We start from the raw sequence: 20,516 nt of genomic DNA, 5'->3' as shown, positions 1-20,516 counted from the left end.
AAGTCTTGAGAGGTTACTTGTGCTATCGCTCGACTTCTTTTCGTAAGTATATTTTTTTGTGAGGTATGAAGATGTGTACCGTTAAACTTTAAAGGGTGCTCTGAGACATTTGAAAATACAATAAACGTCAACCGTAAAAATCGGAAAAAAGTCACTCGAAATCGATCAAAAACCAGAAAAGTCTCTTGAAGTCAACCAACAAACCGAAAAAATCCCTCGCTAACCAAAAAACTTAAAAATCCCTTAAAATAGTGGAATTCCACTAAAAACACATCAGAAGGCCTTTGTGAGACTTTGATCCACCTTAAAGGTGCACACACTCAGCAAAAATCTTAGATCCAACCACAAGGGTGGTGCCTGATTGATTTGAGCTTGGCTCCAAAGATCAAAAGTACCAGGAGGTCAAAGGTTCAAATCCAATGAAGAATAAAAATTCTCTTGTGGCCACGGAGGTTCAAATGCGATGATTTCGGACTATCTGCAAAGCAGGTGGTCGCCCTATGATTAGTCAGCTCACATAGCGAGTTGGATATTAATAAAAAAAAAATCTTAGATCCACCGTTGCCCCTAAGAGAGCCCAATGTCTTATCTAACACTAGGGGTGTGCATCGGGCGGGGCGGGTAAAAAAATCAAAAACTCGATTGGATTTCGGATGTGGAAATTAAGCTTCAACCAGTTATCCGGATACTTAAATGTTTAAAACTTTACATCTTAGGTATCAAAATGAAAGTCTTGAAAGTACGTTACCCAAAATAAAAATCAAGTTAAAATACGTTACTTTTTCATGTAAATTTTTTAAAAAAAAAAAAATTTGATTTTAACCTCTTCCTAATTATTGGTATTGTTGGGCTCTACTCTACGTTTGGCCATTAATGCCAGCTCTACTCTTTATGTTTGCCCATTAATCAATGAGTAAACTTTCTACCAACCGGGTCGGGTCATTCTAGAAAGATCGTATTCAGATCCAAAGGCAAAATGGGCAGACCGGCCCATCCATGGCTCAAACCCGGATTATTATCAAATAGTTACTTAAGAAAAGCCCAATATAAGGCCTAACAACTAATGGACAAACCTGAATAATTACGCTTTTCACCCCTTTGGTTTGTAGAAAGTTACGATTTTTCTCCCTATGGTTTAGAAATTATGGTTTTCGTCTGTATAATTCACAATTCATTGCTATTTCCATCCTTATAATTTATAATTTATTGTTGTTTTGATCGTTGTGGTTTATAATTCTTTGTTTTTTTTTTCATTCCTTGTACTTAAATGTAGAAGTTAGGAATCACAATGGGCCGTTCGGGTTGTTTATTGGTATCCCCATCCCCGTAATCAATAACCTAAATCGTCTTTGTAACCGCCTCGATCCCATTGGGTCCTCGCGGTTTCTTCGATTCCCGTTAAGGGTAAAAATGCCTGCTCAACATTGGTTTATACCTGAAACCGAGATCGGTCAAAAAATATTACAATATGTTAATTTTCACAACTAAAAATAAATAAATTTTTAAAAAAATGCAAGTCTTAAGGGCCCATTTACCAAACGCTTATCAAGTTACATTATTTTACTAAATGAAAATGACAAAGATAAAAAATCTTACCTGATAATAACGAAGGTAAGGACCGAGAGTCTTATCCAGTAAGTAAGGACCGATAATCTTACCCGGTAAGTGAGGGCGACGACTCTTACCAAGGTTAATACTTACCGGGTATATTGTTTGTATACGATACCATTTCGGTGGACTAAAATCTTATCCAATAAGTAAGTGACAGAGTTGAATTTTACCTGTAAGCACTTACACGGGTAAGCGTTTGGTAAACGGCTTCTAAATATCTCAAACATAATCAAACCAATTATGAATAAATTCTATACTACAATATAAAAATAAATAGACCTTCAAATATCATCCAATTAACATCACAATTTCACGATTAGACAAATAAACTAGACTTTTTTTATGAGGTTTATTTGGACTGTTGAGATAAAGTGAATAAAAGCTTTTTACATTTTAACGTTAATAATTTTCTTTTAATGATATTATATATATATATATATATATACACACACACACATGTACATACATACATACATATACATATCACATCCCTGCCTCGTCCCCGAACCTTGCTCAAAAATTCTGGCTTTCGGTTTTCGTCATTGGTTTTGGTTTTTTTTTTGCCGTCCCTAGTAGAAGTTAGGCTCAAGGGCTAAAAATCAATTAATTACAAAATATAAGGACGAAAATCGTGATTTTTAAAATATAAGGATTAAAATTGTAAGTTTTAACAAACCACGGGGACTAAAAGTGTAATGTACTCTATAAAGAAAGTTATCGAGAAAGGCCCAATCTCGGAACAACCCAGACGCCGCCCATCGCCTCTGTTCCCAACAGCCCTGCGCATCCCCTACCTCGCCGGTAGCCTATACCTGCTCTGTCCGGCCATCGGCTCTCCGGAGATCCCCAGCTCTCAACCGTTGGCAGCTCAGAAGGTAACTCCGTTTGGTTTGGTTTGTTTTTTGAATTTCAGGCAAATGCTAAACCCTAGTTAAATAGTTTAGTTGAATACTTCATCTTGGATACTGATGTTCTTAATATGTGTTTTTGATGTGATTGCTTGATGGAAATTGATATGTGTGTTTCTCGTGGTTTTCAGTTTTATTCTTCTTTCTCTTGATTTTTGATTTGAAAATGAGAGGACAGACCATTGTTTTCCAGAACGTGATTCGTAATAGCTAGTTTAGAAACCCAAACCCTGGTATGTTTTCTATTTCTGAGCAGAGCTCTGCTCCAGAAGAACCTCAAAAGTAATCCCACATTAGGGGCGTTTGGTTGGCTGAATGCTTTGTAAAGGAATGGAATATGTCAAAGGAATTCGACTTTGAAGGAATCCGGATGGAATTTGACCGCCTGTTTGGTTGGAATGAATTGAATGGAATCTGTTAAATAAGTTGCAATCGGTTTGGTTGGTAGCATGTAGTTTCAGAATTGGAATGAGTAAACGATAAATGACATAAATACCCCTTTTATATAGGTGGTGGTCGGCTGTGGACCTGTGGTTCAGAGCGGCGGTGGTGGTGGTGGTCGGAGGTGGTTCAGATGGAGGTCATATGGGTCTGGGTAAATCAAGTAGGGAAGATGGGAATAATTTTGTTATTTTGAGAAAATGGGATGGAATGGAATTGAATTTTTTCTCAATTACAATGGAATGGCCAAATCCATGAGTGGTGGAATGTGTGGAATTCAATCCCAACATCAATGTCTGACTCTTGGTAAATAAACTGTAAGCTGCCACTATTAGAAAAGAAGAAATGCCACATGTATGTAGTCTGGTACATACCCTTAAATCTCTAAGTTTAAAGGGAAGATGACGTGCTTTGGAGTTGTCAAAATGAATAACCACTGATAATACTACTACAATAGTGTACCCATACACTTTGTTTAGAAATGAATTAACAAGAAATATTTGACCAAGAGCCCACAAAATTAAATTACGATGAATATATCTGGCGAACTAATTCAAGTGTGCACCTTGACCATGTTCGACTAAAAGCACAAGATTCAGAAAAAATGGAACAATGATATTATATAGAAAATTGCAAGAATTGTAAATTCAAACAACGATGCAGCCTGCTTGGATCACTGAGGGGAATTGAAATGGGAATGAGAATGCTGGGTGATGGGAATGAGAATGAGAATGCTGGGTAATGGGAATGAGAATGGACATTGTATCGATTTGACTTGGTTAATACTCTGAAATCATTAACATTATCATAGAGGTTGCTTGTATGTTGGACCTATATAATCAATTTATTAACTTACCACAATTTCAAAATACAATAGAAAATATGTTGCACCCAACTTCGAAATACAATTCAAAATGGTAGGATCTTCTTAACTTCAAAATAAAATAAAAGATATGTTCAACCAACTTCAAAATACAATAAGAAAAACGCAACAACAACTAATAGCTATGAAATGAAAACAGAGGAAAGAAACATTTTTAGCTGCATCTAGCATGAAGAAAACAGGGAGTGTTCAATTTGTTCTTTTGTGGAAGAAAACAGTGCCACATGTTCAATTTGTTCTTCTGTGGAAGAAAACAGTGCTTCTTTGCCTTCTGTTTGCCAATGATCCAGAGAGTACATAAGGAGAGAGGTGATAGAGAGATAGAGTGGCGTACAGGAAAAGGAGGAATGAGGGTTCCGCCCAATTTGTCTGGAATGGGGATTATAAGGTTTTGGGTAATGGACTCATTACATTATATCAAACCAAAGCCCTTTTTCATTATCATTCCCATTCTTTACCATATAATATCCCGAACCAAACACCTCCTAAAAATTTGAAGCTGTGGTTGTAAGAATTTGAAGGATTTATCTTTTCATGTTAGCCTTAATTTTCTGTTAGAATTATTTTCTTTTAATTAATTTAGTTTTCTCTTTCCTGTTTGCTTCATCAAGTTTTATCAAATTAATATAAACAAAGTAGTAGCTCTAATTTTAACCATTATGATTCTGTCAGTTAATTTCTATTAAAGATTTGAGATTTCACGAGTGAATCGTTTGAAAATAATGGAAGTTTTTACAGTTTCAGAGATTAATATGAAGCATCACCATGATGATATGCCTACTTCTAGCAAAATCAAATTCGAAGTAAGTGATGAAGAAGAAGAAGAAGAATCTGCTTCTGAAGATGTGAGTCTTGATATCCGCATTTATATGTTGATTTTCTAGTGCACAAACAGATTTGTGTTTACCTCGATCCGTTCCCAAAGAAGAGGGACTTATGCATTATTAATATTCTATTTAAAAACTGATGCTAACTCTGATTTATGGAGAAGCTTTGATAGTTTCTTTGAATTTTATTACAAGGACCACAACGAAGGTGTTAGGTTTTAGATTTGTAAATAAGAATGTACTAAAAGGGAGTACCCATTTACCATCATCAATGTGTTCGTTATGTGTGCGTTTGGTACGTATGATACGACAGAACAAAAATCTGTTGTCCCACGTCTAGCGCGACTTTAGACTGGAACAAGACAGGACTGAGCGGGACCAAAAATGTATTTTTTTGTCCCGCCACAATAGGTGTAACAAAAATAGGGAGATGTTACAAGATAGGTAAATTATTAAATTACATACGCCAAATTAAAACCCTAAAACCTTTAACAATTCTTTCATCCGCCTACCTCACTCTTGGCCGTCCAATCCAGTCCCGCTAATGAAACTGTTATGGTTGCCTAAGTCACACACACACACATGCGGTGTGTTATATTCAAGTAAGCATATAACGAATGTGTGATTAGGATGGGGAGACGGACATACACGAGGTGCTTGCAAATGTTACGTTTGAGGAGTTGCAGAAGGCACGTTCAGATGGGTCACATGTAGTTAATCAGAAGCCTAAATTAGCGAGAAAGGGTAAGCGAGAGAACAAAAATAGGTACGTGATCTCTGTAAGTTCCTTTTTTATTCATATTGTTAGTTTACAGAGTTGTTCACGAATAAATATGGTTATGTTTTCAGACCAATGGAGATCAGTAGCAAAAAGCCAGTTGGTAGATTTAGAGAAGTCATTCAGGTTCCTAAAAAGGTGAGTAATGGTATATTTTATCCTTTTTCATTAAGCTATCTGTATGGATTAAACTGAATTGTTTCGTTTGTTTCTCTTGATGTGGTGTCCTCGTGAATACCTAAAATGTTCACTTTCAACTTGTCTAGGTATCACAAGGGAATTCCGTTTGTATATATAATGGTGATTTTTAACTGATTTTTATATATCTTTTTAATCAGGTTGTTCGTGACCCTCGTTTTGAATCATTATGTGGAACACTAGATGTAGATGGGTAATTTCTCTCCCCCCTCTTAAGTCTTGTGTATATATGTGTGGAGTGCATGGATTACCTTGATCACGTCTCTTGGTTCACTGGCTTTCGGGCTCCTATCTTGCAAATACTAGTTCGATGGTGCATCAAAAACTCGTCCCATGTTTGGTGTGACATTAGGGCATTTTTGTTAGCAGCTTAATGAGCTTAATGGGACTCGCAGCTTATTTGGTCAGCTATACATGACTGTTTGGTAGTGGCTTAATGATATTGAAAGTGGCTTATCCAATAAGCTTCTAGGGGGAGCTTTATGCAGAAAGCCAAGTTTTTTCCAAACCTGTCCCTTCCAATTAAAAACATGCTCTTCCCATCTATGAAAAAACCTTTCAAACAAAAACGACAGATTAATGCACACAAACATCTTTATCCATACATGACTTAACGGAAAACCAACCAAACAGGACTGCATTTTTGTCCCACCAAAAAAGCCGAAACAAAAATCAGGGAGATGAGACAAGATTGGTAAATTACAAAACTACCCATATGACCATATCTTAAAACCGTATAACCTTGCACAATTCTTTCACCTGCTCACTCTCACCCTGGCTGTGTGCCATTGTTGTCTCATGATATATGTGCCCTTTTCATGGTTAACAACCTCTAAAATGATAATTTTCTTAAAATCATATTCAGTCAATAGATTTAATAATAATGATAACAATAATATAAACACTCCCTGATCGTTCCCTTTTCTGTTACTTGATACTAATTTTCTGTATCTTGCAGGTTCAAGAAGAGATACAACTTTCTATACGAGAGTGCGCTTCCTGCTGAGAAAGAGGTACTTTTTCTGAATTCTAAAGTTTGTACCATACTACATGCTGTTATTTCAAGAATTGCTTTTTTGTTGAATTTTTTTGAATGGTTTTTATAGCACTTGAAGAACCAGATGAAGAAAACGAAGGACCCAGAAGTCATTAGTGGGTTAAAAGAGCGAGTAGCATGGGTTGTAAGTGGTTACAAATACCAAGCTGATCGAACTCATGTTAGCAATAATTTGTGATATTTACTTTTTGTTTTTTGTAACTTGTGGTCTGCTAGGATAAGCAATTGAAATCGGCGTCCACAAAGGTTGTGGATAAAGAGATTCTCGTGAAGCACAAGAAGAAGGAAAGAGAAGCAGCAAAGCAAGGGAAACAACCTTATTACTTGAAGAAATGTACTCTCTCTCTCTCTCTCTCTCTGTTTATATATATATATATATATATCTGTATATATATACAGATATATATATTATATAGGAGGTTCAGGGGAAAACATTAAAAAAATAAAAAACTGAGGAACATCCTGGTAACCGTACATCTAGACGGTATGCATATGTGCATACAAGTAATTAGAGATGCTTTCTGGTTTTTATGCACGTGTGCATGCCGTCTAGATGAACCGGTTACCAAGGGTGTTCTTCTGTTTTTCATTTTTATGTGGTTTTCCCCTGAACCTAACCTTACACACACACACACACATATATATATATATATATCCCTTTTTGTGAGAATGTGAGAGAAAGCAAAAGTATCCTCACTATGCGTTGTCGTGAGATACCTTTGTGGTGTGTGAAGGTTACAACATAATATAAATGTAACTTTCCAATACATATGTGCATACAAGTAATTAGAGATGATTTTTGGTTTTTATGCACGTGTGCATGCCGTCTAGATGAACCGGTTTCCAAGGGTGTTCTTCTGTTTTTCATTTTTATGTGGTTTCCCCTGAACCTAACCCTATACACACACACACACACACACATATATATATATATATATATATATATCCCTTTTTGTGAGAATGTGTGAAGGTTACAACATAATATAAATGTAACTTTCCAATACATATGTGCATACAAGTAATTAGAGATGCTTTTTGGTTTTTATGCATGTGTGCATGCCGTCTAGATGAACCGGTTTCCAAGGGTGTTCTTCTGTTTTTCATTTTTATGTGGTTTCCCTTGAACCTAACCCTATACACACACACATATATATATATATATATATATATATATATATCCCTTTTTGTGAGAATGTGAGAGAAAGCAAAAGTATCCTCACTGTGCGTTGTCGTGAGATACCTTTGTGGTGTGTGAAGGTTACAACATAATATAAATGTAACTTTCCAATACATAGTTGAAGGTGATGTGAAACTTACAATCTTCACACAGTAGAACATAATATTCACACAATATAAAGGTATCTTCACTTGTTCTCACCTGTATGTATATATATATCATAGTTCTAAATAACTTGTGTCCTCATTATGGCACATTATGGCTTCCGGGCTTGGGTTTGCCGCTATGTTAACCCTTGTGGCTCCATTCTAACGCTTGGCTCCATTGTAACGTGTTACGACGCATATTTTGTAAGGTGTGGGGGGTTTTAATATAATATTTGAGGGATAATGATAATTATGCACGAAACCTTAGACTTAAAATAAACATAAAAAAGAGAACTTACCGACTAAAAAGTCTGAATAGGTAAATACTTACTCTCATTCTCATATACGAAGAGTTGAACACGAATTCTTTGAAAATTGAAGAAAGTAGTGAGTTAAGATTTGAAAGATTTAATCCCGATTTTGCACCCGATATCATTCTTTAATAAGCTTTATATGTTTGGCATCAATGATTCTTATTTCTTTTCTAGTTTCATTATTATTCAAAACACTAACACACACGAGTATATGTGTTTATACTCTACATATATACATATATATATTGCTGCCTTAGGACACGACTTGAAGAACGCCGTGTCCTTGCCATAACTCGTGAAGGCTCTAGGCTTGACCTTGTCGTCACGCCATGCTTTATGTCATTTAGAACCTTGATATATATATATATATATATATATATATACATACACACACATACTATATGTGCTTGTGTGTGTGATCTAGGGAGGGTGTGCTCACCTATATATATATATGTGTGTGTGTGTGTGTGTGTGTGTGCATTTTGGTGGAAGACTTGGGATCATGTGATACAAGTCTGTTTCGTGAGACCCGTGAGACCTTCTAAATAAATGTGAAGGTAAACCTTCATAGTGTGTTTGTTGTGAAGGTTTGGTGTTTTTTGTACTTTTACAGTGTTCTGCTGTGAAGATTCAGTGTTATTTTATGGTCTCACGGGTCTCACGAAAACAAGGTGGTCTTACGGGAACCCAACACTTTGGTGGAAAATGCAAAATAAGAACATTTAGCTAAAACTAGAAAGAGAAAAGAAAAGAAAGAGGATGGTTTGCAACAGAGTACTGAGCAAGTTCTTGATCTTTTTATTCACTTTGAATCTTTGATGAACATCTTTATCCTCTATGTTCTTTGTTTTCTTGCAGCTGAAATCCGAAAACAACAGCTTGTTGAGAAATTCAAGGAGCTCAAGGTACGTAATTATATACATACGTGTGCGCGTGTGTATATATATATATATATCTACGTATAATTCATGCCTTTTAATGTGAAACGGCACAGATAGCATTTTCTAATGTTATATCTAGTTTTCGGTGGCTGAAAAATGCAAAAAGAAAAAACTACGCCTTATAAGAATGATCGCTTTTGAGCAAACTATGATGGTTTTTTCCTGTTTGTATTTCCATAATTTGTTTAAAATCGTTCATTTTTGCACACGGTGGTGTTTCTTTGAACATCGTTTTAGGATTAATGGTACAATGCAACAGAATTTGGTTTAGTTCCCACCTCAAAAAAGAGTTCCAAAATTTTCTATTTTATATCCATTTTGACTCGTGACCTACTGATCTTGTAACATTTGATGACAATTAATACCTGTTTACAAAAGGGTTATGTTGAAGTAGGCAATAAACTCGACATCCATGTCGTCAGACTTGACATTTAGCTTATTTAACCTCCAGCTAGTTTTTCAGCTACCAACTAGATTATCAACTAGTTTGTTAGACATAAACTTTTGGTTTAGTTTTCAATTGATGTCACAAAGTTTCAAAATATTTGTACAAAAGCTGACTAAAAGATAGGTTTTCAGCTAACAGCTAGTTTATCAGATCGTTTGCTTAACATAGACCGACGATCTCTAACAAACCTTTTCTATTCTGTATAGGAATCGGGCAAGCTTGCATCGTTCATCGAGAAAAAGAGGAGGAAAAACGCAGCGAAAGACCATAGGTTCATGCCGTACCGACGGCCAAACGACAACGAATAAGGAAGCTAGAAACTTGATCTAAGTTGGTTTAGAATTGAATTGTTAAATAGTGAAAGATTTTGACAGTTGATTTATTTATGTTTGATTAGAACTCTTTTGGCATATTTTGACACAAGTCTATGTACATCTGAATCTTAATCAGGATTCATGCCCCATCAAATTCTATCATCTTTCTATCTATTTACAACGATACTTAGGAGGTTGTTTCTTAGTGGTTAAATGATTTGGTGTAGAATGATTAAGTGGTCATAATAATTGTGAAGCTCTTATGATATAGTGTAAAATGAAACATAATTGTTTGGTAAGGGTGTGTTTGGTGTCTAGACAGGATAAGACATGACGGAATATGATAGAACAACTGTTCGATGTTTGGTAAGATAAAACTGGACAGAACTGAACAAGTAAAATGATCGATTTATCCTTAATGAGTTGTTTATTTTAATTAATTTATGTAATTTATTAAATTATAATAACGTAATAATTTTTTATAACAAAATATATCATTTGAAAGTTTTAGTCGAAACAATTAAAATGACATCAAATAAAAAGTTTATCTAGTTTTCAATTTTCATTTTTATCTTTTTTCTACATTATTTTTTATTATTAATATATTATAAATTACATAAATTAAATAAAATTATAAAAACTGTATAAAAATATATTTTGAGGACAGTAAAATAAAAGTTTAAAAAACATATAATGCAATAAATAAATTTTAAAAAATGAATAAGATGTAAAAATGAGACCTATTTAACGTTTTAGAAGATAATTAAGTTTTATTTTTGAGGTTATATTGGTAAAATATAAGTCTGTTCCACGATGTTCCATGGGGTAGGGGTGGAACAGGTATGTTCTACTTTGTTCTTGTTTGTTCCACATAAAAGTCATGCCAAATATGGGACAAAGATCACTGTCATGTTCTATCATGTCTTGTCCAGTACCAGACGCACCCTAATTGTTTACAATAAAATTAGAGTGTTGAATGATTAAAGGAGGTCCAGGATGCAAAATCATTCAGAGGATTTTAGAAACTACAAGGAGAACACGTTTAATTTGGTAGAGTTGGTTTGCAAGGCTTTTATTCTATCCCAGACTCAAGTTCAAATCATGTTAGTGTTATTTTCCTAGTCAAATTGTGCCACCGTTTGAAAAAAAAAATTGTATATTTGTTTCTTAAGTCTAACGCATTTGAAAAAAATTTCCTATATTTTTTTCTTATAGTCATATGGTACAACCACTTGAAAAAAAAACTGGTCCGTCCATATTATGATACCAAAAAACTTTCTATAAACTCATTACATCTTTAAATATGACATTTTATTGTTTTCTATCCTATAAATTATTTTATAAAACAATCTATTAAGACATTTACACATTTTTTACATCTTACAAACCCAATTTTCTTGTAATGAATTGATATATATGTTCAAAAATTTGACCATTTATAACCCTTAAAAAACCGGGTATACATTTTACATTACCAGAAACACTAAAAATGTAACTAAAGAGTCTTTGGCCTAATGGTATCGCAGTCCTTGACCTCCTAGAAGGTCAGGAGCTCAAACCGAATGTGTGAATTTATTTGTTGCATTTGCCATATATAAATATTATTTACTTTTAAAAAAAATTACATATCAATCACTTAATTTTTCTTGATCTTACCTCACTTCATATATCATACATACATACATACCTACATCCATACATACATACAAAGAGGAAAGATCATGCAAGAATGTAAGAAGTTTCAAGTTCACACATGATTAAATATGATACGACCATTTAATCATACATGATTAAATAAACACGTAGTCGCCAATTATATGCCGGTCAGCATAACATGTGTTTAATCACATATGATTAGGTGTCTATATCACCAATAATCATGTTATGATCTTGGAACTTCTCGTCTTCTCACAAATTGACTGTCTTCTCGTTTGGACCTGACACTGTATACAAATGCATCCTACTAACAAAAGGTTACTTGCAAATCAAAAAAGTTGCTTCTAACCTCCACTCAGAAACAAAACAAAGAAGACCAAATCTTCATTTGGGGCATATGAGAACTGAATCCACACACAGTCCACCTTTAGTGTGTGTACAATCGATTTGCGTCATCGAAAACTTGATCTTCATCGGTACCTTTGAATCCTCGATGACGAAATCACCAGCTCGATAAAGGTTCCATTTTCCGGGTTCGCTCAAATAGCATTGAGTTATTGCTTTTTGACCATCGGAAGTCGAGAGTTGGAACTTCACGGGTTTTATATCCCAGCCGTGGACATGGTCCGAGTTGCAGACCCGCCGCCCGAACCGCTTGCTGGACCGCCCGAGTTGTAGGCGGAAGTAGAGACTGTAGGTTCCGGAGGGGAAAGGGAACTCGACCTCCCCATCAACTTCAAACCACCAAATTTGTTGGAGATAAGCTACGGAAAGGAATCTACACGATAGAAGTCCAATTCGTTTCGGTGTCATATGGTGTCGGAAAAAACGAAAACAAACGAACCCAGTGTTCCCCCTTTCTCGACCAAGAAACCTTTTCAAACTTCAAACATTTAAACTTATATTTAACGAAAATACGAGTATTAATCATTGTTCTACAGTTCAGTTTTAACATCGCTTCTCTTTGTCATCGTAATAGGAAACTGTTTCTCTACTCTTCAGGATAGAGGTAAGTTTTGCATACATCCTATCTGCTAGACTTACTCTGTGTGGCATTTATTGGGTTCGTAAGCATCATTCATTGTTCTATGGTTTTAACACCATTTTTTTGTATCCATAATAGTTGACGGAAACCGTCTCTCTACTCCTCGAGGTAGAGGTAAGGTCTGCATACATCTTATTGGAAAAATCCCATAAGAATCAGGAAAATCCCATGGTGCCCAGAGGATAGCTGCCCAAAAAAATCCCATGGGCCCTTGAAAACAAGGGCCAGGAAAATCCTATGGGGCCCTTGAAGATAAGGGACAGAAAATCCTATGGGACCCATGAAAATCCTATGGGGCCCTTGAAGATAAGGGCCAGGAAAATCCCATCGGCCCTTGAAAGGATCAGGAAAATCCCATGGCCCTGAAGATAACAACCAAGAAAATCCCATGGTCCCCATGAAGATAGCGGTCAGTAAAATCTCATAGGCCGCTTGAAGATTAGGGGCCTGGAAAATCCCACGGACTCTAACAATGATTCGAGTATCCCTAAGGAGACTCGAAAACTGGCAACCTACGAGGAGGAGCCCAGGGTCTCGCCTTTATTTCCCGGTTGAGTTGGCATAACGATACACTCGAAATTTGAAGAACCTAGATACGACTTAGATGTCACGAAAACTCGAGTCCACTCATTCAATCTAAAACAACTATATGCAAACGCTATAAAAGGGATATCTTCGATTAAAAAGAAGCCCACAGAGACGCGAAACCTCACCTAGATTCTTCGGTAGAAATCCAGCTCCAATATCTACGATCATCGATGCCCGTTATCGCTAATCCATTGGAAGATATCAACACACACGCTTTTCCCGTTCCCTTATCTAACCAAACTTTCTGCAAAAACGATTCAAAATCCCGTCAATAAACTTCATCGCGAACCCAAGAATCAAACCGAAGAAAGGACAAAGATCACAATACCATCATGTTCTATGATTGTTGCTAAACTCGATTCAATATGAACCCTAATTTTCAAATCATGATCATATTCGTAAACAACCAAGATCGTATCAAGACACTACAACAAAATTAGGTTTATAGAACGTCAAGAATGTATCTATCTTAAAAAACTACTCTGTAGGATTTAAGTTTATAGGGCCAAACAATAAAGCGTATGATCTAAAAGTGTTGTAATAAATTTACAGAAGATATTTGGAAGTGATATTTTGTTGGTTTTTTGAATTAAATATCTGATATTTATTATAAAGATATAGTAATTATTAATATTGAAAAAATACATGGGAAATTCATAGAAATAGCCATTTCCAGGGACCAAATTTATCTTTAGTCATTTGTCTCCGAAAATTTCAAAAATATCACTACCTCCGCAAGTGGCACATCCTCAATTTGCGGACGGTCAAAATGTTAAAAGAAAAGTTTTTGAACATCGTCCGCAAGTAGATGGACCAATCTGTAAATTAGTTTGGGTCCGCAAGTAGCACTTCCGCTACTTTTGGAAGTACTTGGACTAATTTACATACTTGGTACATGTACTTGCGGATCATGTTCAGAAACTTCTTTTTTTTTACATTTTGACCTCTCTGTGCAGGAGTTGCCACTTGTGTAGGTATTGACTTTTTAGAAATTTGGGGAGATAAATAACTAAGGGGACGTTTACCCAGTTGCTTACATGGTAAGCACTTACCGATAGGAATCCATACTATGATTTATTTTGATGCGCAAGATTTTAATACATCAAAACCTATCGAATGCAACAATTTACTGGGTAAGCGCTTACCTGGGTAAGAGTCGTCATCCTCACTTGCCGGGTAAGACTCTCCATCATTCTCATCGCTCTTACCCGGTAAGATTCTTGCCCTTCTCATGTTCATCCGATAAGAAAATTTATCCGGTAAGCACTTACCAAGCAAGTGTTTAGTAAACGGCCCCTAAAATACACGAGACCCACAAAATAGGTTCTTACAAGTAACTACCATTGTTGATTTTTACAGAGGTTCGTGGCCATTAAAAGTACAAAAAGTAGGTTCTTATAACAACCTCCATTGAAGATGCTCTCGTTACAGTTATGGACATGACACTTTGTCGTTAATCTTATAAACTTAAATAGCATAAATCCAATTCAACCGATTTTCTTCAAGGATCTTTGTTTTTTCCACAAACCCTAATCAACACAAAACTTTCAAAACCTAATTAGATACTTTTAGTACCCAAATCAAAATCAAACACAGAAACCAACATAATCTCAGATGATTCACGGATGAACACATAACCAAATATCTAATTGAAGACTTCGTGGATCAAATTTCATCGTTCATCACACAAATTCAGAAATCTCGCATGAATTTAAGGAGAATATATCGCTTATTTGAAGAGATAAATTGGGGAAATTAATTCATCAAACCTTTGTGCCGCCATCAATGGGATTAGGTCTAGATAACCTCGCATAAATTTCCTTTTTACAGAGATTCGAAGAGAATCTGTTGCTATCAAACACTCTCGATATAAGCAAATCATAGTTCTTCGGCAATTTCGATTCCCACACAAATTCAGCCGACGATGCGCAACGAAAAGCACGATTGAGAGCTGCGAGCCTACAGATCTCTTGTGGATTTAAGTAAACAAGAACAGAACCCAACACACTTTCCGGCAAGTCGCCGAGACTGGGCTCCGACGAGACCATCGGAGCAGTGGTTGTACTGTTGCACATAAGAAGCAAAGATGAAAATCCAGATCCCATATGCAAAAACCCAATTTCAAAATCCAAAAGAATTTATGGGTTTTCGGAATGATTTTAGAATTTGATCGAAATTTGGGGAAATTTTCGATGGAGTTTTGGGTGAGGAAAGGGAGTGGTGTTCTTTAATTAGCTTTATTTATACAAACACACTTTTTATAATGAACTAAACTACAAATTTAGTCCCTCACTATTTATTAATTTACAACTATAGTCCTTCTAGTTCCACTATCTTCTAGATATTTTAGTTCAAGACTCAATATATTTATCTGATTTTAGTCTTTGAAATTAAGGAGCCGTTACTGATACAAATTTGATAACCGTTAATTAGATAAGAGTACGGTCTGGTTCAATACTAATAACTGATCGTGTAATGGTCTTTGTTTTAGCTTATCAGTTAGCATCATGGACCTGTAAGAGAGGCTTGGTAAACAATATCTCTAACAGGTAAGTGTAAGGTTGTTCATGGGTTGACATTAAACGGTTTGAAGACATTTGAATAATCCAACCTAATGTTTGTAGTTTGAAAAATCTCAATCCAACCCCACTTAAACCAGAGTGCAACACAACCCAAAACCGTATGGGTTGGTTAGATTGATACTTGGTACATTAAAATATTCTCGTAACCTTGGATATGTTGTTTTTTTTTTACTCATAATTCATTTTTCATCATTTACCATTTAATATTTATTATCCATATTTCTTAAATTTTAAGAATATTACATTCAATTACTTTTTTTTCAGTTTACATATATATGTTCAGTAAAATACGAAGGAGTTATATAGAGATTGAAAATATATGTATATGAAGAGGGTACTTGATGGTGTAATTGTCTAATGTACAAGTTAATAGGGATTGAAAAATCATATTATATGCAATAAATAAAAGGATATCGGGTTGGGTTCAAATGACAGCAACCCAATTCTAACCTAATACCTACAGTTTGAAGATTTTACAACTCGATTAGACATTGGATTATTTCGGGTTAAGTTATTTTACATTGGGTTGGGTTGGGTTGGTGGGTTCTCAGGTTTTTGTTGCACCCTAGCTAAGAGTGTGTAGAAAATGATCTGTTCCAATTAAAACCGACCTACCATGATTGGATATGATCCAAAATTTCAACATCCAAACTGAATCTGTTGGTTTTTAGGTGGCAACCCATAATCCATTGAAAACTGAACCGAACCAATTCAAATATCATCTGATAATTATCTAACTACTATTCAATTAATAAATATATAAAATTAATAATATTTTACCATTTTATTTTTAAATTGATATTTTGTATATATTGTTTTTAAAAAAATATGTGAATAATTGGTTAAAATTGTCGATTGATTGGTTGAAAATTGAATCAGAACTTTGAATGGGTCCAATCCAATCAAATGGAGAACCAATAGTGATATTCAGTGTTAATTTGATTGGATCAGATAACAAAGTGTAATATCCAATGGATGTTTTGATCAGATCAGATCTCCATAAACCGTTGGCTTCCATTAATGAACACCCTTATCTGAAAAAGTAAGTGTATCTTTTTTTGATTAACCTGAATATCCAACCCGCTATGTGAGTCGACTAATCCCAGGGCGACCACCGAATTTGTGGGTAGCCGGAAGTCACCGCATTTGAACCTCCGTGGTCACAAGGGGATTTTTATTCCTCCTTGGATTTGAACCTTGTATCTCCGGATACTTTTGACCTTTGGAGCCCAAACTCTAGTAAGAGGTTGTTTGGCAGTTGCTGAATGGTTTGGTGCATAATGATTAAGTGGTCAGAATGATTAAGAGACTCTCATGATATATGGCAAAATGAAATATAATTGTTTGGTAATTGTTTACAATGAAATTAGGGCGCTTAATAGTTAAGGGAGGTGCATGATACAAAATCATTCAGATATTTTTAGAACCATTAAGAGTAGGGTTAATCAGTACTGATGAATGTGGCGGGAACCAGACTGTATTTTATTAAAGTTAACAACTTTACATGGAGTTGAGGTTACCATTGGTGCCTCATTCCAAACTGATTTCAGGAAAATAAACGTTAAAATAATTATGATTTACAGAGGCCACGATAAACAAAAAACTGCATATACTCAGATTCTTGATATCAGATCCAATTTGTGGAGCAGATTCAAGCAAATCCTAAAGCTGTAATCGTTGTTTCAACGATGGTTTGTTAGATTGCAAGGTCGGCAATCTCTTCCTTCGTCATTGACAGAGACTTTAAATTTTGTCCAGAGGAATTTGATGTGACATATCACAGACCATCAATCAAACATCAAATGTATTCATGAATTCAGATATTAATATTACTCAAATTCATAAATATATCACCACATAATTTTCTAATTTTCTACCAATTTTTTTTTATTAAACTAGTAAAGTAAAATAATTTTTTTACATTTAAAAAAATAATTTTATTTTAATTTTTTTTGGAAAAATAATATTTTTATTATTATTACATGCTAGTTTTAAAAAATACTATTAATTAAAAAAAAAACTTTTTGTTAGTTTTTTACAAATGCATACATACATAATATACATATAGTGAGTTATTATGCAACCCTTTTACATTTGTACAACCAATACAACTCAATATCAATCGTCTATTTAATTTGATTAATATGTGATTTTATAAAAGTTTTGATTGTTTTCTAATATAAAGTATTGATCATGATTAATGAACTATAGTCATCTTTCACAAAAAATTTTTTGATTAACCTGGATATCCAACCTGCTATGCGAGCCGACTAATCCCTGGACGACCACCTGCTTTGCAGATAGCCCGGAGTCACAGCATTTGAACCTCCGTGACCACAAGAGGATTTTTATTCCTCATTGGATTTGAACCCGGGACCTCCTGATACTTTTGACCTTTGGAGCCAAGCTCAAACCAATCAGGCACCAATCTTGTGGTTATCTTTCATAAATATTCAAATCATAATAAAATGAACTCTCATAATTTCTATAAATATCTCAATTAATTGGGTTGTATTGGTTGTATAAATGTACATGGTTGCATTTAAAATCGAAATATGTCTCGCTACATTACACGAATACCCTTTTAATTAATTATCCAGAATACCCGTATCCTTATAAATTAATATATCTTATTAATGATGTATAAAAATAAAAGCAAAAAACAAAATGTATATTTATTTTTTAATTTTGTAAAGCTGTTGTCTCGTAGATATTATTCTCTTGGTTACTTTCGGCAACCCAATTAAATAATTAATAATTAAAATCAAACCCAAAAAAATGTATATATTATTCCTTTTTTTCTCTTTACTTTTTTTTTTGCAAATCTTACATTAAAATTAAAATATGAGAACATCTCCAACATGACAACAAATTATAAGGTGAGATTAACAGGTGTTAAAGTCTGAAGTTTGATTTTACTTCTGATTTATAATAGATGGTATTGAAGTCTGAAATCTGGATCAGTAAGATTGTTTGTTTTTACGTCTGAAGCCTGAAAATTGAATCGGCCAAATTAATGCAAAAAATATAAAAGATAAGTAGTTTTTTACAAAAGTATAAAAGATAAATAGTTTTTATTAACAAATCTCTTCCGACCCCCAAAATATGAATCATTTAATAGCAGACGGATTAGGCTTAAAAGGTATTAATGGATAAGTTTACCACTTAAAATTTCAGAGGACATTTAAAGCTTTTAAGCTCTTTTATAAAAATAAAACAAACACTCTTAATACCCAAACGTCTGAACGAATCAGACTTCAAAGGTATTAAGAGCTCATTTTGAAAAAACAAACAGACCCTAATATTTTAGAAAATTTAAAAAAAAAGAGAAAAACAGAAGAAAAAAAATAGAGAAATCTCTAAATTTAAAAGAAAAGAAAAAAAGTATAGCATATATTTGTTGGAGACAGTCTAACAGGTATACTGTATTTTATCCAACTTCTTTTAAATTTCGTGATTTCTCATTTCTCTCTCATTTTTCTTCCTTCTATTTGAGAAAAAAAAACTATATAGCTTTTGGAGCAAACTTTTATCAAATCTCTCAGTTTTCTACAATAAAATAGCTGTTGGATATGCTACTATATAAAAACCTTCATCTTTGGGTATATAAGAGCATCTTCAACAACTATGATATTTTAGAAATCTGGAGGTGTGAATTTTTTTTGTTCCACCAGCTATGTTAAACCCCTCATCTAAAGTAGAGAAAAAAGAATGAGAGAGAATGGAGAAATCTCCAAATCATATATATATATATAGGAGCGTTTAAATGAAAACCACCATCATTTGTAAAAACCGTACAAACCACCCTCATACGTCGATTTCATTGTTTAAGCTTATGAAATTTTTTCATGAAATTGTTTAATCTTATGAAATTGTTTCATATAATACTTTTTCTGATGAATTTGTTTCATATATGGTTATAAAATTGTTTCATATAATATTTAATGAAATTTTAATGAAACTGTTTCATGTATTTCTCTACAATTAAAATAATGAACATGATAATATTCATGATTAACACCCTACATAATAAAAATGATTAATCAACCTTTTATAATTACAAAAAAATGAACAAAATAAAAAATTATGATTGGTTGAATGAGRTTTTCACGGTTTTTACAAATTGAGTGGTTTTTATTTGAACGCTCCCCTATATATATATGAGATTTACTTTGCAAACCACGTGGTTTATACAAACCGTACAAACCTCATTCAACCAATCATAATTTTTTATTTTGTTCATTTTTTTTTAATTATGAGAGGTTGATTAATCATTTTTATTGTGGAGAGTGTTAATCATGGATATTATTATCTTCATTATTTAATTTTTGAGAAAACATGAAACAATTTCATTAAGTATTATATGAAACAATTTCATAATCATATATGAAACAATTTTATCAAAAAAAAAAAATATATTATATGAAACAATTTCACAAGATTAAACAATTTCATGAAAAAATTCATAAGATTAAACAATGAAATCGACAGATGAGGGTGGTTTGCACGGTTTGTACAAATTGGGTGGTTTGCATTTGATCGCTCCTCTCTCTCTCTCTCTCTCTCTCTCTATATATATATATATATATATATATATATATA

The 20,516-nt window shown here is 34.0% G+C and overlaps 2 protein-coding genes across 4 annotated transcripts; one reads left to right on the top strand and one right to left on the bottom strand.

The window, feature by feature from the left end:
* The first annotated feature begins 2,347 nt into the window (after positions 1 to 2,347).
* On the top strand, positions 2,348 to 10,238 carry LOC112499679 (ribosomal RNA processing protein 36 homolog). 3 transcript variants are annotated; one of them, XR_003067250.1, is made up of 11 exons: positions 2,348 to 2,486; positions 4,582 to 4,688; positions 5,300 to 5,436; positions 5,520 to 5,586; positions 5,787 to 5,839; positions 6,605 to 6,659; positions 6,753 to 6,827; positions 6,920 to 7,037; positions 8,149 to 8,235; positions 9,199 to 9,245; positions 9,936 to 9,967. XR_003067250.1 is itself a non-coding variant. In XM_025103002.1 (10 exons), exons 2-10 carry the CDS (start codon positions 4,596 to 4,598, stop codon positions 10,035 to 10,037), a joined length of 747 nt encoding a protein of 248 aa, XP_024958770.1. In that variant the 5' UTR covers positions 2,355 to 2,486; positions 4,588 to 4,595; the 3' UTR covers positions 10,038 to 10,238. The 3 variants fall into 3 exon arrangements, 2 of the variants coding, with proteins under 2 accessions (XP_024958770.1, XP_024958769.1); XM_025103002.1 differs by lacking the exon at positions 8,149 to 8,235 and having other exon boundaries at positions 2,355 to 2,486; positions 4,588 to 4,688; positions 9,936 to 10,238; XM_025103001.1 differs by lacking the exon at positions 8,149 to 8,235 and having other exon boundaries at positions 2,355 to 2,486; positions 9,936 to 10,238.
* Positions 10,239 to 11,765: 1,527 nt separating this feature from the next.
* LOC112529376 (F-box protein PP2-A13-like) lies at positions 11,766 to 15,525 on the bottom strand. Its single transcript, XM_025140641.1, has 3 exons — positions 15,102 to 15,525; positions 13,458 to 13,576; positions 11,766 to 12,477 (listed from the first exon to the last, which is right to left on the bottom strand). Exons 1-3 carry the CDS (start codon positions 15,435 to 15,437, stop codon positions 12,084 to 12,086), a joined length of 849 nt encoding a protein of 282 aa, XP_024996409.1. The 5' UTR covers positions 15,438 to 15,525; the 3' UTR covers positions 11,766 to 12,083.
* Between the last annotated feature and the right edge of the window lie 4,991 nt (positions 15,526 to 20,516).

The sequence above is a fragment of the Cynara cardunculus genome, assembly GCF_001531365.2.
Source record: "Cynara cardunculus var. scolymus isolate 2C chromosome LG 16, CcrdV1, whole genome shotgun sequence".
Lineage (NCBI taxonomy): Eukaryota > Viridiplantae > Streptophyta > Magnoliopsida > Asterales > Asteraceae > Cynara > Cynara cardunculus.
The sequence above is the reverse complement of the archived record's forward strand: the minus strand, read 5'-3'. Positions and strand labels throughout refer to the sequence as shown.